Raw genomic sequence first — 13,858 nt, 5'->3', positions numbered from 1 at the left:
GTGTGCAGGCAGTCGTCCGTGAAGGGTTGCCCGCGTTTTACTTTCGTTTTGTGTATTTATTTGATTAAAAGTTGGTGAATGTTCACCGGTTCCCGCCTCCTTGCTTCCCAAATTTATGAACTTTATTACAATTACCTTGCAATTTAATTCTGATGTGGTATGTAGTTTATTAGTAGCCTAATTTTCAAAAACATTTTCATTGGGTCCTCAATCCTCATACGCTCGTCAGTGATGTCACACGTGTGGTTATTTCGTTATGAGATTGTAGGTCCTAATATTAATTTAATAATAATACTAGCCTTAAAATAACAATAATAATTAAATCAATTAAATGGCAAAATGAGCCAATTATCGTCTTGATAATATCGTCGCCATTGATACACGATACTATCGTCTATCGGCACAACCCTACTGCCAGTTCTCAAATACGCACTTTAATGATGAGCTTGCTTACTCAACCATTGATATGCTTTTTTTAGATTAAATGATTATAGACAACTAATCTATTAGCACAAATTCACAACCTTCTAAGTCACTCATTCAACCATATAGTACTATAGACACATATCCTACCAAATCAGCATCATGATGATCACTGCAGCTCCACAAACCACTCCAATGGATATGTATAATATCACCAGACGTCCTAAAAGACAAATGAATAAAACGTCAGAAACGTCAGAGAGTTGCTTCACTTTAATAAGTAGTAATATAAATATATGAGCTGCTCTACCTTTCACAGTCACAGTTACAGCGTCTGATCTCTGAGATCCATGTTGATTGTGAGCCTGACAGTAGAAGCGTCCACTCTGTAGTGCACTGAAACTCTGTCCAGATCCAACAGCTGAGGTTTCATTCTCCTTAAACCAGCTGAAGTTCAGAGCAGGAGGGTTTGAATCACTGCTGCAGCTCAGAGTCACTGAATCTCCCTCCACTATTACACCAGATCCATTCATCAACACTGAGACGCTCCTGGGAGGGTCTAATAACAATCACCAAATTATTTAAGAACTTTTACTATTTTTTTTTTTATTAATTACTAATATGAACATAATTTATCAAAACAGGTAATTAGCATATTATGTGTTTTAATAAACTCACACATGACGTTTAAAGTCACAGTATCAGAGTATTTCTCTCCATGTTCATTGATGGACTTGCACTTGTATTCTCCACTGTCATCAGAGATGATGCTTGAGATGCTGTAGATTCTTCCAGATCCTGCAATCGTTCCTCCTTTAAACCAGCTGAAGTTCAGAGCAGGAGGGTTTGAATCACTGCTGCAGCTCAGAGTCACTGAATCTCCCTCCACTATTACACCAGATGGACCGATGGACACTGAGACGCTCCTGGGAGGGTCTAATAACAATCACCAAATTATTTCACTTAATTTATTTTAAAAATTACTAATATGAACTGAAATGTTCAAAACAGGTAATTAGCATATTATGTGTTTTAATAAACTCACACATGACGTTTAAAGTCACAGTATCAGAGTATTTCTCTCCATGTTCATTGATGGACTTGCACTTGTAGTCTCCACTGTCATCAGAGCTGATCTTTGAGATGCTGTAGATTCTTCCAGACCCTACAATCGTTCCTCCTTTAAACCAGCTGAAGTTCAGAGCAGGAGGGTTTGAATCACTGCTGCAGCTCAGAGTCACTGAATCTCCCTCCACTATTACACCAGATGGACTGATGGACACTGAGACGCTCCTGGGAGGGTCTAAAAAAAGAAAGAAAAAAACAAACAAACCGTTAAATCATCTCATTCAAGATCAAGGTTCAAGACTATTTTAACAATGTCTACCTTTCTGGGCCTCGAAAGTGGTAATTTATTTGCTGTCTATAGAGGGGTCAGAAAGCTCTCTAACTCTGCATTCTCTCATGAAGACAATAAATCTACCTCAACAAAAGCTGAGAAAGGTAGGCCTATAATCAACAAAATATCGTAATTATGTGTCGCAAATGAGAGTATGGCCACACTGTGTCAGCCCTGTGTGACAGAGCTTATGTGAGCATCAAGTTGAGAAGCATTGGATTAAAGGCAGTAGGGGTGTAATGATATATATCGTTTAAACAATGTATCGCGATATAAAAATGTGATGATGTGTATCGCTGATGGAAACAATATGATTTGCGATATAGAGTTGTTTTATTCAAAGCTCAACTTGCTATAGTAGACCTTTTTATAAGGTATAACTCAACCAAATACAAATTTACATGTAGGCTACCACAAATGTAAACTATGTCATCATGTACTCACCATCATGTCGTTTTTCGTTAAACTTCCAAACACAAATTCCTCTCAAACTTAAAAGATCCCCCCTCCCCCCCAAAAAATGTCATAAAGGCATTGTCAAAATAACTAATCGAGTGTCTAATCCAAATCCAAGTCTTCTGAAGAGACACAAAGGATGGCTTATGATGAACAGATTTGCAACGACACACATACTGTAGTAGACACAAACGTTCAGATGATGGCGTGATGCACAGAAACAACACGTGAGAGAGTAAATGCAGACTTAAAATTTTTGTATGAGCTAAACATTTACAGTTTGAGAGCGGTCATTTTGACACGCTTTCTTGCGATTAGAACTGAGACAGATTGCGGTCCCGGTGACGGAATGATAAAGCATTTTAGGTTTATTTTTATATGTATAGTGCATTAATAGCGGGAGAGATAATGCCTGTATTGAAAGCACAAATAATGGGTGAGGAAAAAAATAAATAATAATAATAATCATAATAATAATCATAATCATAATACACAAATAAAAATAAAATGTAAAAAAATAAAATAATTTTTTTTGAATAAAATATTGGGATACATATCATATCATGAGTTCAGATAGTAATATATACCGAATCGTCACACAAGTGTATCGTTACACCCCTAAAAGACGATTATCGTTATTAAGTGATTATCAGCGGGTTCCAACTAGTGGCTGATCATTTGGCGCAATATTCGCTGTTGGTTGTATTGCCATAATTTTAGTGATTTAGCCTCACTATACGTGCATTCAGTTTACCAGCAAGTATATTTATTGTTCATCACCATGGCAACTGTGTGCGCATCCATTATGAACACACTTCTCCTGTGTGAAAAGTATCACACATTGAGGAGGCATGACTGCAAGAAAAGCTTGATGTGTGCTGGTAACAATGCATTATTTAATATAATTTCCAGAGACAGAAATTGTTGTTAACTTTTTCTGCTGTAATTCTCTGCAGTGTGCAATCTTTACACTGTCCGAGCGCTGCTCATGCAGTTGACTCGTCACTGTTCCTAAAACACCACATTATTGAGATACCTATGGTTGAGAACATCTTTTTGTGTGTGTGTGTGTGTGTGTGTGTGTGTGTGTGTGTGTGTGTGTGTGTGTGTGTGTGTGTGCATGTGCGTGGTGTGTGTATCGTTAGACAGAATCGCAGCAAAATCCCAATTGCACTTCGGGAAAAGCAGAAAATATTTTACCATGATGTTGAGGAGATATTATTTGGAAATATGCAAATAAAAGCAGCTAGAAAGGGGCTATTAGGTAGCTTAGAATATGGTAAGGAAAATATTTTAGCATTGTAGAATTGCTTCGAGCAGCGTGTGGAGCCGTGTTTACAGCGTGAGTTGGCAGGGCGAACTGCCAGAACTGCCAGAATGCTGATAAACTGTCAATGACCAGAGGTCTGCTGCATATAAACCTATTTTTGCTGATTAGCTGAGTATCTTCACTTGTGTCCATTATCTCAATGAGATACTCCTGATCCTTGTTAATAAAACATAATTTAAAAAGAACTAATTAATCTGTACTCACACATGACATTGAGATGAACACCAGGCGATGTGTGAGTGTGTCCGTGTACAGCACAGCTATATCTGCCTGCATCCTCTCTTCTGACTGACTGCAGCAGGAGTTCATTGTTTCCGTCTCTTCTCTCAGTTAATGGCTGTGAGTTTCTGGACCAGATGAATGTTGCTCTGTCAGTCAGAGTGCAGCTGCTTTTACATGTCAGACGGACTGAATCTCCCTCTGTCACTCTCTCAGGAGACTCCACCTGAAGATCTGAACACAACACACACATTATATCTAGTGCTGCTGTCATACACTGATTATTATTCAACATAATGCACAGAAGAAGAGATAAACCTCATCAAACTCACCTGTTACAGTAAGAGTCACTCCTGGATAACCAATCCATTTTCCATCTGTTATATTAGTGATGAATCTGAAATAGTACTCGTGTGAATCCTTCAGTGTCACATGACTCAGTCTGACGGTGCAGTTCTGCTGTTTATCTCCCAGATACTGAAGCCTCTGACTGTATTCAGGGTCCTCAGACAGATCTGGAGGCTCTTCACCCCATTCAATAGGGCCTTTGGTCCAGAACACTTTCATGATCTGATGTCCAGTAGGGTATGTATAAGAGCATCTCATTATCACTGTTGAGTCCTTTAGTGCACAGATGTGTGAAGGACTGTAACTCACACCCCAACCAGCACTAGAAACCCCTGAAACACAGAATTCATCAAACTTTAAATGTTTTTGTGGCGAGTGGGCTCGGTCTAGCAAGGTCTGTGATGGGAGAGAGAACTGGAGAATGAGCTGTAAGTGGGTCAAGTGCAAATGATAAACACGTCTCTCATTGCAGTAATTGGCATGGGGAGACATAATAAAGCCACCAGGAACTGAGGGCCAGGGAGAGATACATACACATAGTGAGATATTTTGCTAAATAAAATGATCCTGCCAGAAGAATTGTGTGATAACTTTATGACGTCTTTTTCATATCAGTGAGCTTTTATGAGCTTTTACGTGTCGTGTGTCCTAGTTTATTGCAGTAAACAAAACACACAAACGCCTGTAGACTCTCAATACAGCCTTGCAGGGTCTCCATCCCTGATGAAGACCAATTTGGGTCGAAACATGTTGGCTCTTGTATTTTAAAATGACTTAAGCCATACCAAATAAAGGCTTTTTAATTATTTCCTTATCCTTCACTTAACTGAGTGCCTTGGACCTGCCTTTTTTGCCATTTGACTTTTCCCTTTCCCAAGAGCACAGATTATAGACTATTTAACTCCACCAGAGCGCCGGGTTGAATCTGTTACAGCCTTGCATTTATTCCATGACTCACAATTCCGATCACATAAATGCGTATAAATAGTACGACTGTGCAATGCCGTGGAATGTATACACCAAAACTCATTTTGGCATGCATACGATACGCTGTTTTTCGAGTGCATATGATACGCACTTTATAGCGTATATATGACACGCTCTCTTGGGTAGGTTTAGGGTAGTGGGGTGGGGGGTTCGTATGTATAATACGCCATTGAGTCATATCATATGCACGCCAAAATGAGTTTTTCCGTATACATTCCACGACATTGCACACTCGTACTATTTATACGCATTTTTCGTGAGATCCGGCTGGTGGAAACAGTATCCAGGGTTCAAACTATGTAAAGCATTGTTATGAATTTCACTACATAATTATCCCACATTACACATGCGCAATAAGTTTAATTTGGCTTTTACTGATGTTTCAGTGTGGATGATAAACTTTTGGAAACGTTAGTGTGGACAAAGAGAAAACATTTCAAATCTATCCAGATTAATGTAGATGTAGCCTGGAACTATAATGACACAAACACAGAGAGGAACTGCTAATTAAACCGATGAGTTTGCAAAGAGAGTTTGATTATTGCTTTATGTTTTGTGTGATGTGAACACAGTTTGTTTAATGACTTAAAGATAAATAAAAGAGCACTTATGAGTCCCAGAAAGCCGACCCCATGTCTTGCTCCCCAGTTAACAATTTCTGGTTCTCAGAACGTTCCCAGAACAGACAACCTAACGTTTTCTATTAGTTAGCTAGGAAAGTTTTATTTACGTAAATAGAACATTCCCTGTTGGATGGAGAACGCTCCTCTAACCTCTTAACTCTGATATCATTTACGCTGCTGTACGTTAGTAATCGCCCAGCAATTCCCGTATCCCATATGGTATAAGCGGCATATGAAGACCAATATATGGATGCTTATAATCAGTTGCCTACTACAAACCATGTCTTGTTTTGAACTTATTTAATCAATAGAAATAATACAAGCACATAAACCTTCATATGGATGATTAAATAAGATTAATGCATAAAGAATTTATGCATTAATATGTACGATTTTGTAACTTCTATTACTGACACTGTACCACAACCAGGTCTTACATTTAAGTGCCAAATAACAAGGACATCAACACAGTATGGGGTTTTAAAATAATTATTACTGTAACTGGGATAACACGGCATTAATGTCTTACCACTGAATTAATGGGACATACCCTTCTCTCTTTTGGTCAGTAAACAATAACTTATTGGTTAACATCATGTAGTCTTCAATTAATGAGTCAAATATCTCTGAATTTTTTTTGAATTATAACATATTCAAAAAAGATCGATAGACTATAATGTAATTCAGTCAGTAAAAACAAAATGACAATTAATTTTTAAATTATGCGAGTGCGGGTCTTTCTGTGGAAGTCAGAAGAAAGCACGTGCTGGAGAAGTGAGTGCAGACCAGAAGTGTGCAGTAACGAATTATACAAATAACCCCAAAATAACCTGCAGGGAACGTTTTTATTTGTTTCCCCAGAAAAATAACTAAACAGGAACCATATGGGAATATTAGGGCAATTTTCTGTGTTTACTGGATCATCTCACATTGAACATTGTTACAGTTGTTTTATTATAGTTACTGACTATTGAAAACTTCATATTTTTACAGCGACTCATTACGGGAAATATAAGGTCATCTTTTCAGAATCTATTGAGTGATAAATGATCTCAGTGTAAATGACTTCATTAACTTTGATGGAGGATGTTACAGAAATATACACAGAAACACTAACTCACATCTTCATTCTGACTATAACCCCTAAAAAGTTCACACTAGTCAAATTAGCATGTGCTTAAATGCTCTACGCAAAACTTCCTGAGCATTACTGACTCGCATTGACTCACCGTGAATCATGAGCAGAATGATCAGAGGAAGAGGAGGAGCCATTCTGACGTCACTATCAACACCTACAACAAATGTACAGTGGATTATTTTTCAGTTTTAACGTTGGATAAAACATAATAAACACTACTTTATTTATTCAAGAAAATTGCAGCAATAGTCATGTTTTCACTGCATGAGATTGTAACTGTCCAACATCTTTGCTCATCCCCTTATGATTGACAGCACATTATAGACAGTAAAATGCTGCCAGAATGATGGCTTTTATTTTCACACTGAAAAAATAGTATATAGTAAAACAGTAAATACTTTGAGGCTAGTTGTCACTCTCTGGTGAGTATTTCTAATGGCAGGTTAATTTTTTTAAGCCACTTCCTGTATAGAGACACTTTAATATACATTTTGCATAAGTGGATTTTTATCGTTCGTGACCACCATACAAAAGACTGCAAGAGAAAACATATTTGTGCCTATTATACTTCTGATTTTCAACCATATAGTTACTGAGACACAGCCCTGTGACAACTATACCTAACCAATCTCCCATAAATCCTGTGTTCCCCTCACTCATAATAAATGCCTCGGCCCCAGTGTTTCCCAGAAAACAAAACACACACAAAAACATATCACATATCAAAAACAATATATCTAAAAAATCAAAAGAATTTGTCACAGAGAGATACCCTCTCTCTGCAGGGAAATAACTTTTCTTTGCAAAGAGTGGACGTAGTTGTGACCTGCGCGTCGTCCCTAGTTTCCCCACTAGAGGGCGCTATTGCATCACAAATATGTGGTATTTGTGCCGCGGGCAGCAGTGGCTCAATGGTTCATGTAGGTTGTCTACAAACCAGAAGGTTGGTGGTTCAATCCCCGGTTCCACCTGACCAAGTGTCGAAGTGTCCATGAGCAAGACACCTAACCCCAGCTGCTCCCGACGAGCTGGATGGCACCTTACATGGCTGACATCGCCGTCGGTGTATGAATGGGTGAATGTGAGGCAAAATGTAAAGCGCTTTGGATAAAAGCGCTATATAAATGCAGTCCATTTACAAATAAGCCAGTTAGGCATGCTCGAAGCCAGCACGGCTCGGGTGGGCATGAGCTGTGTGTCAGCCTGGCTTACTGCAGCACCACCCGAATGGATATTGCGCATGATATTACAGGGCTATCGTCTGCAGCTTGCTATGATACCCCCACGTTTCAGCAGCGTTCTCTTTTCTGACAGAGGATTCAGAGAATTTAGGTTGTACTCCACAATTGGATAAACCAGGGTTTCCATTACCGTTCTGAACACATCGGTCGTTCTGAAAGATTCTTTTTTCCACATAAGCATTTATACATCACACCGGAAGTTTCTTCGTTTCGCCTATCGAGGCATTTGTTACGGATTCACGGTGCTTCCGTTCGGGCAAAAATTAAGCCCCCAAACTTTCTGCTTGCATGTGGAAGCGGGCTTCACTCCCCTGAGAATGTCTGGTCTACGGGTCCTGACATACATAGATGATTGGCTCATCATAGCCGATTCGAGGGAAAAGGTGTTGCTTGCGCACATCCCATCTCTGGGCTTCGGGGTGAGTGTGAAAAAAAGCTATTTTACACCCAGTCAGAAGGTGATCTTCCTGGGCATGGAGCTGAGTCTCCATGCGAGCGTGTCTCTCTCAAGAGCGCGTTCTCTCTCTGATGAACTGTCTGTCACAGTTCAGAGGGGGGGGGCGAGGGTGCGATATCCCACATGTCTCAGGCTACAGGATCTTATGGCTTTAGCTATCCAGTTTTTGCCACTAGGACTCCTGAGGATGAGGGTGTTCATGAAATGGGTTTTGTCACTACATTTCAGCCCGTAACACGATCTTTGCCGCTCTGTAAAAGTAATGTGCACCTGCGCTGCAGATCTACGTCACTGGAAGAGCGCAGAATTTTACGCACAGGGTACCCCCTTGGGGCCTGTTATGTTGCAGAAAGTCATGACGATGGACGCGTCCCTAACAGGCTGGGGATTGGCAGGCAACGGTTGTGACCAAGCAAACTACGTTCAGAGCACATAAATTATTTAGGACTTCTGACCATTTGGAAGGCTCTGAATCATTTTCATTTTCAATGAATTTCAAATGAATTCATTTTCAGCGTCATGTCCTACTTACAAGCTTTTAGTATGGACTGAGGATTCTGACCAGAGTCGTGGATCTTCTATCGAGGGGGAACCTGCTCTTCGGAGATTGGCACCTCCACCCTCAGATAGTAGACATAATGACTTGGACTTTACAAAGTCAAAGTCATTATGTCTACTATCTGAGGGTGGAGGTGCCAATCTCCGAAGAGCAGGTTCCCCCTCGATAGAAGATCCTTTCCTCCCCTGTGCCTGATAATTCTCACGCTGGCCAGGGTGAGAGAGGGGGGCCTTTCTCTCATCCTGATAACACCTAGGTGGCCCAAAACACTGTGGCTGGCAGAAATAATCCCTCTGTTATATGCTTAGCCGTGATGCCTCCCCCTCCGCACAGACCTACTGTCTTAAGCGAACGGGGAGATTTATCACCCACACCCGGACAGGGTAGCTCTTGGCCTGTGAGAAGATGAACCTAAGCGTGTGTATAGTGTGGTGGCTACTATACAGAATGCCAGGGCTGTTTCTACATGGTCCTTGTATGGCTGTAAGTGGCAGATGTTTGATGAGTGGTGTGATTGGGCGGGGTCTCACTTCATATCAGTGCTCAGTTGCTGATATCTTGTGTTTCCTCCAAGACTTTATGGATAAGGGCAGGTCTTTTTCCACTATTAAGGTCTATCTGGCAGCTATCTCTGCTTATCATGTGGGTTTTGAGGGCTCAATGATTGGGCAGCATTCTCTAATCCGCAGATTTATGAAGGGCGGCCGTCACTTGTTGCCAGTCATTAGGAGAGCGGTCCCTGAATGGGACCTCTCCATGGTGCTGGAAGCTCTGTCTCAATTCCCTTTTGAGCCACTGGGGAATATTCCCTTTAAGTCGCTGTCCTTCAAAACAGCCTTGCTCTTGGCCTTGGCGTCAGCCAAACGTGTCAAAATCTCTCTGTCCACCCCTTGTGCATCAAATTTTCTGTGGGTGGAGATAAGGTTTTTTCCAAGCCTAATCCAGCCTTTATGCCGAAATGTTTCCCTGTGTTCACATCGGAGGTGTTGGAGCTGTCCGCTTTTCACCCTCCGCCCTTTTCCTCCACGGAGGATTATCCATATATGAAGCATTGTCCATATGAGTCCTTAGTCCTTGAGCCCCAAAAATGAATCAAAATGTTCAGGAATAATGGTAATAATCCACCATGCTCCCTTCCCAAAACCTGGCTTCGCCATTTCTACAACAGAAGGCCGTCCTGTTCCAAGGGGCTCTCCTGTCAAAATAGAAGTCAATTTTCCCAACCCCAGGATGTTTTTACACCGAGCATAAAAGTCCCACATACAAAAGACAGAGAACTTCCAATTGAATCATACCCATACATTTTTTACAGTATTTCATTTTCCTTCACATTTGTATAATAAAGTATGGGAATACCTAATATAGCAGTGTCACATTATTCAAATGTGACTTTGGCCAGTCGTACCTTTTCCATGACTTAAACCACCCAGATAGCATGGTGACATTGATTCAATGTTGAAATTCCATCAGAATCATCATTTTGGTTGAGGTTGAAATTTCAATGCTAAGTAACATTGGATCAATGTTGAAAATTCAATGCTAACACCATACTGGACCAATGTTGAAAATTCACTGCTAAATAATATTGGATCAATGTTGATAATTCCATGCTTTTCAGTGTTGAAAAGACAAACATTGAATCAATGCTGATGTTTGGTCATCTTAATTCTCCACCGGTGAGGCTTACGGTCAATCTATCTGTCACATTATTCAACATGTTAAGGCAAGTCCAAATCAATTGGGTACATTTGTGTGAATGTGAGCACATTTATTATCCTCAAAGGATACGATGAGTACACCAACGAGTATGTGGATTAACAAAGAATACATAAATGTAAATTTTGTAATTGTAAGCCTTTCTTTAACCTTTTTCTGGAAGAGTTCAAATTGTACGTGTGTTTGATGTCTGACTCTTCCAATAAGAAAGCTGTAAAAACTGAATCTTTTTAAAAGGTATATTATTTTCCTGCTTACTGGCATGTTGTCATTCTGTGTTTCATGTTATTATAATAAAAAATGCAAAAAACAAATAAAAACAAAGAACTTCTACCATAAATTTAGTCTATCAGTTTTAAATAAATAAAAATGTAGCCTATTATTATTATTTAAATCATGTAGAATGTACATGTATGTAACCCAGGTGGGTTATTAATATTCCGTATAGGTTTATTAATATCTTATTTCTGAGAATATTACAGAAATAGTTAATTCTAAGTGAGAGGAATTATTATTGATTAAACTATATTCTTATTTATTCAGAGAGTTCAATTATAGGATTTATAAGTAATATAGTGTGTTGAATGTGAAGAAGAATATAACTGGGTTATGTTGCTTTAAGAATAATGAGGGAGATTAAAGTTTGTCTGTAATGTACTTTGGTGAAAACGTGCTTTTGCCTAGCAAGCTTCTACTTCTTTATTTTCATTGGCTGTTGCTCTGTGTTTATCCCGCCGCCTTAGACAGAGGGGATTCTGATTGGACGAGAGCAGGTTAGAGGGGGAGAGGGAGGTTATTCTGGAGGAGAAAAAGAACGAGAGCTAGGCGGATCGCGGCTGACGAGTGTGTTCTGATCGCTGAAGTGGAAAATGTAATATTATATAAGTGCTGCATAAGTGTTTAATCTGTGCATTTATTCATCTCAGACTTTCAAACAAGCGATTGTGAAGTGTTTACAAGTTACTCCGTACAGGAGTTCGTGCAGGTGTTCATTTAGTAGTGATGACCGTAGCGTTATGTAAATGCGTCGGACTCGCTGTCAGTTTTATGTGATGGTACTGCACGTTTAGTTGTATCTGACCAGAGTGAAGAGGACACTGATTTCGCTGGACTGAGTGTGAGCGTTCTAGATCGGCTGAGATCTGGATTTCATCTGCTGCTGTCAAAGGAAAACAATGGTGAGCTGATGCGTCATGTAGGAGCCAGTGTGTTCATGTGTGCTCGCGCGGGGAGGAAGAGCTGCTAATCTGTGGAGTTCGCTGACTGAGGAATTCAGGTGATCTTATTTTATTTTATTTGCTCTGTAATAGAGTGAAGAGGCCATTTGTTGTTTCTAGGCCACAGCGCACTCAAGCAACGGTACAGGCCTGCAACGAGGGGTTGGGTGGTGACTAGAACATAGTGTGTGTGTGTGTGTGTGTGTGTGTGGGTAAGTGCGCGCGCGCGTGTATACAAGTGTTCACTAAAAAGGTAGCTTACAGTGTGTTATTTCTACCAAAAAGTTAAAATGAGTATTGAGAAGTGTTATTTCTGATTTAAGTGAGGTAACTAAAAAACGTTATTCTGTTATTTTATCTATTTCATTCTATTTGAATAATAAAGAGTGATTTAATTCACTTAAAGTTACAGAGTAAAATTGAATGGGATTTTGGTGTTTTGTCTGAAAGAGAAAATAAGTACTAAACGACCAGAGGTGATTTACCACTAAAGTTTATTAATCGTTGAAGATTCAATACCAGTGATTTCCTTTATTTAACATTTCTTTTATTGTGTGTGAATAAATATTATTGTTTTGATTATACTTAAACAATTTGTGTTGCTTGAAGTCATTAGGAGAGACACAGTCTTAGACTAAAGGGAAAGAATAACATTATTGCATAGTTGCACGTCGAGAGACACATTTAAAGGATCCGGAGCGTCGCTTGGGTTACACTCAGAGCATAGGGGGCGCTACACATTTTGGGGGCTCGTCCGGGATAGATTATTCTTTTCCTGAGATCCTGTTGAAGATTTTAGAGGACTAAAGAAGTTGTTACTTACTTTTTTCAAGCTTGAAAATGGATTTCAAGGATGATGCACTTTTGGCTGCTGAACTTACAGAGTGGGGTAAGGAAGCTTTGATTGATGAGAATCATGCTATCATGTTAATGGGAGTACCAGCAACAACGGATGTGGCATGTATTGAAACCGCAGTCCAAACCATAAAAGCTGTTGGCAGAGTTAGAGTAAGAGATTCCAAAAAGGGGAAAACTCCAGGTACTGTGATGGTATTATGTGAATGCCGTGAAGTAATTGATTCATCTCGCATACCAGCTGAGTTGCTGAGACCTGATGGTGAAGATCCATGGAGAGTTGTTGTAGCATCGGCTGATGTTCATGCTTCTGATTTCGCAGAGAAGTTGGAAAAATTTCTTCGTGAGGAAGGAAAATCCATGAGTGATTTGGGATCATTGTTCCGTTCGTCTGGGTCGAATGCTTCGTCGCCTGAGTCTATCATTCGTGCTGTTGGTGATCTGCTGGAGAAGACTAAACCTTCTGGAGATTCAAATGCTTACAGAAGATTGAGGATGTTCTCTGGTATCATTCCTATTCCAAATGGAGAAGAGAGTTTTGAGAATTGGTTGGAACAGGCCAGAATGATGACATCTGAATGTGAGTGTTCAGAGAAAGAAAAGAGAAGAAGAATTCTGGAGAGTCTGAAAGGTCCTGCTTTTGATATTGTGAAAGTGGTGAGATTTTCAAGTCCTGAGGCTAGTGCTGAAGAGTTCTTGGAGGCACTGGATAATACTTTTGGATCATCTGAATCAGGTGAAGACCTTTACTTTGCATTCAGATTGCTGAGACAATTCCCTAAAGAAATGCTGTCTGATTTCCTGACACGATTGGAGAAGTCGTTGACGAAAGTTGTGCAGAAAGGAGGATTGATGTCACAGTCAATGGATAAAGTGAGACTTGAACAACT

The 13,858-nt window shown here is 39.9% G+C and overlaps 1 protein-coding gene across 1 annotated transcript in view; it reads right to left on the bottom strand.

Annotated features, from left to right (window-relative positions):
* LOC137072729 (B-cell receptor CD22-like) overlaps nt 1-13,858 on the bottom strand; it is a 39,577-nt gene that overhangs the window by 3,278 nt on the left and 22,441 nt on the right. Inside the window, exons 3-9 of the mRNA XM_067440655.1 lie at nt 7,015-7,077; nt 4,160-4,507; nt 3,813-4,061; nt 1,469-1,726; nt 1,102-1,359; nt 734-982; nt 574-646 (exon numbers count right to left, since the gene is read on the bottom strand). Of these exons, the coding sequence (XP_067296756.1) occupies nt 574-646; nt 734-982; nt 1,102-1,359; nt 1,469-1,726; nt 3,813-4,061; nt 4,160-4,507; nt 7,015-7,057 (1,478 nt within the window). The 5' untranslated portion in view covers nt 7,058-7,077. The remainder of the gene's footprint in view (nt 1-573; nt 647-733; nt 983-1,101; nt 1,360-1,468; nt 1,727-3,812; nt 4,062-4,159; nt 4,508-7,014; nt 7,078-13,858) is intronic.

Source organism: Pseudorasbora parva, chromosome 4 (genome assembly GCF_024679245.1).
Source record: "Pseudorasbora parva isolate DD20220531a chromosome 4, ASM2467924v1, whole genome shotgun sequence".
Taxonomy (NCBI): Eukaryota; Metazoa; Chordata; class Actinopteri; order Cypriniformes; family Gobionidae; genus Pseudorasbora; species Pseudorasbora parva.
Note: the sequence above shows the minus strand (reverse complement) of the source record. Positions and strands in the feature narration are given on the sequence as shown.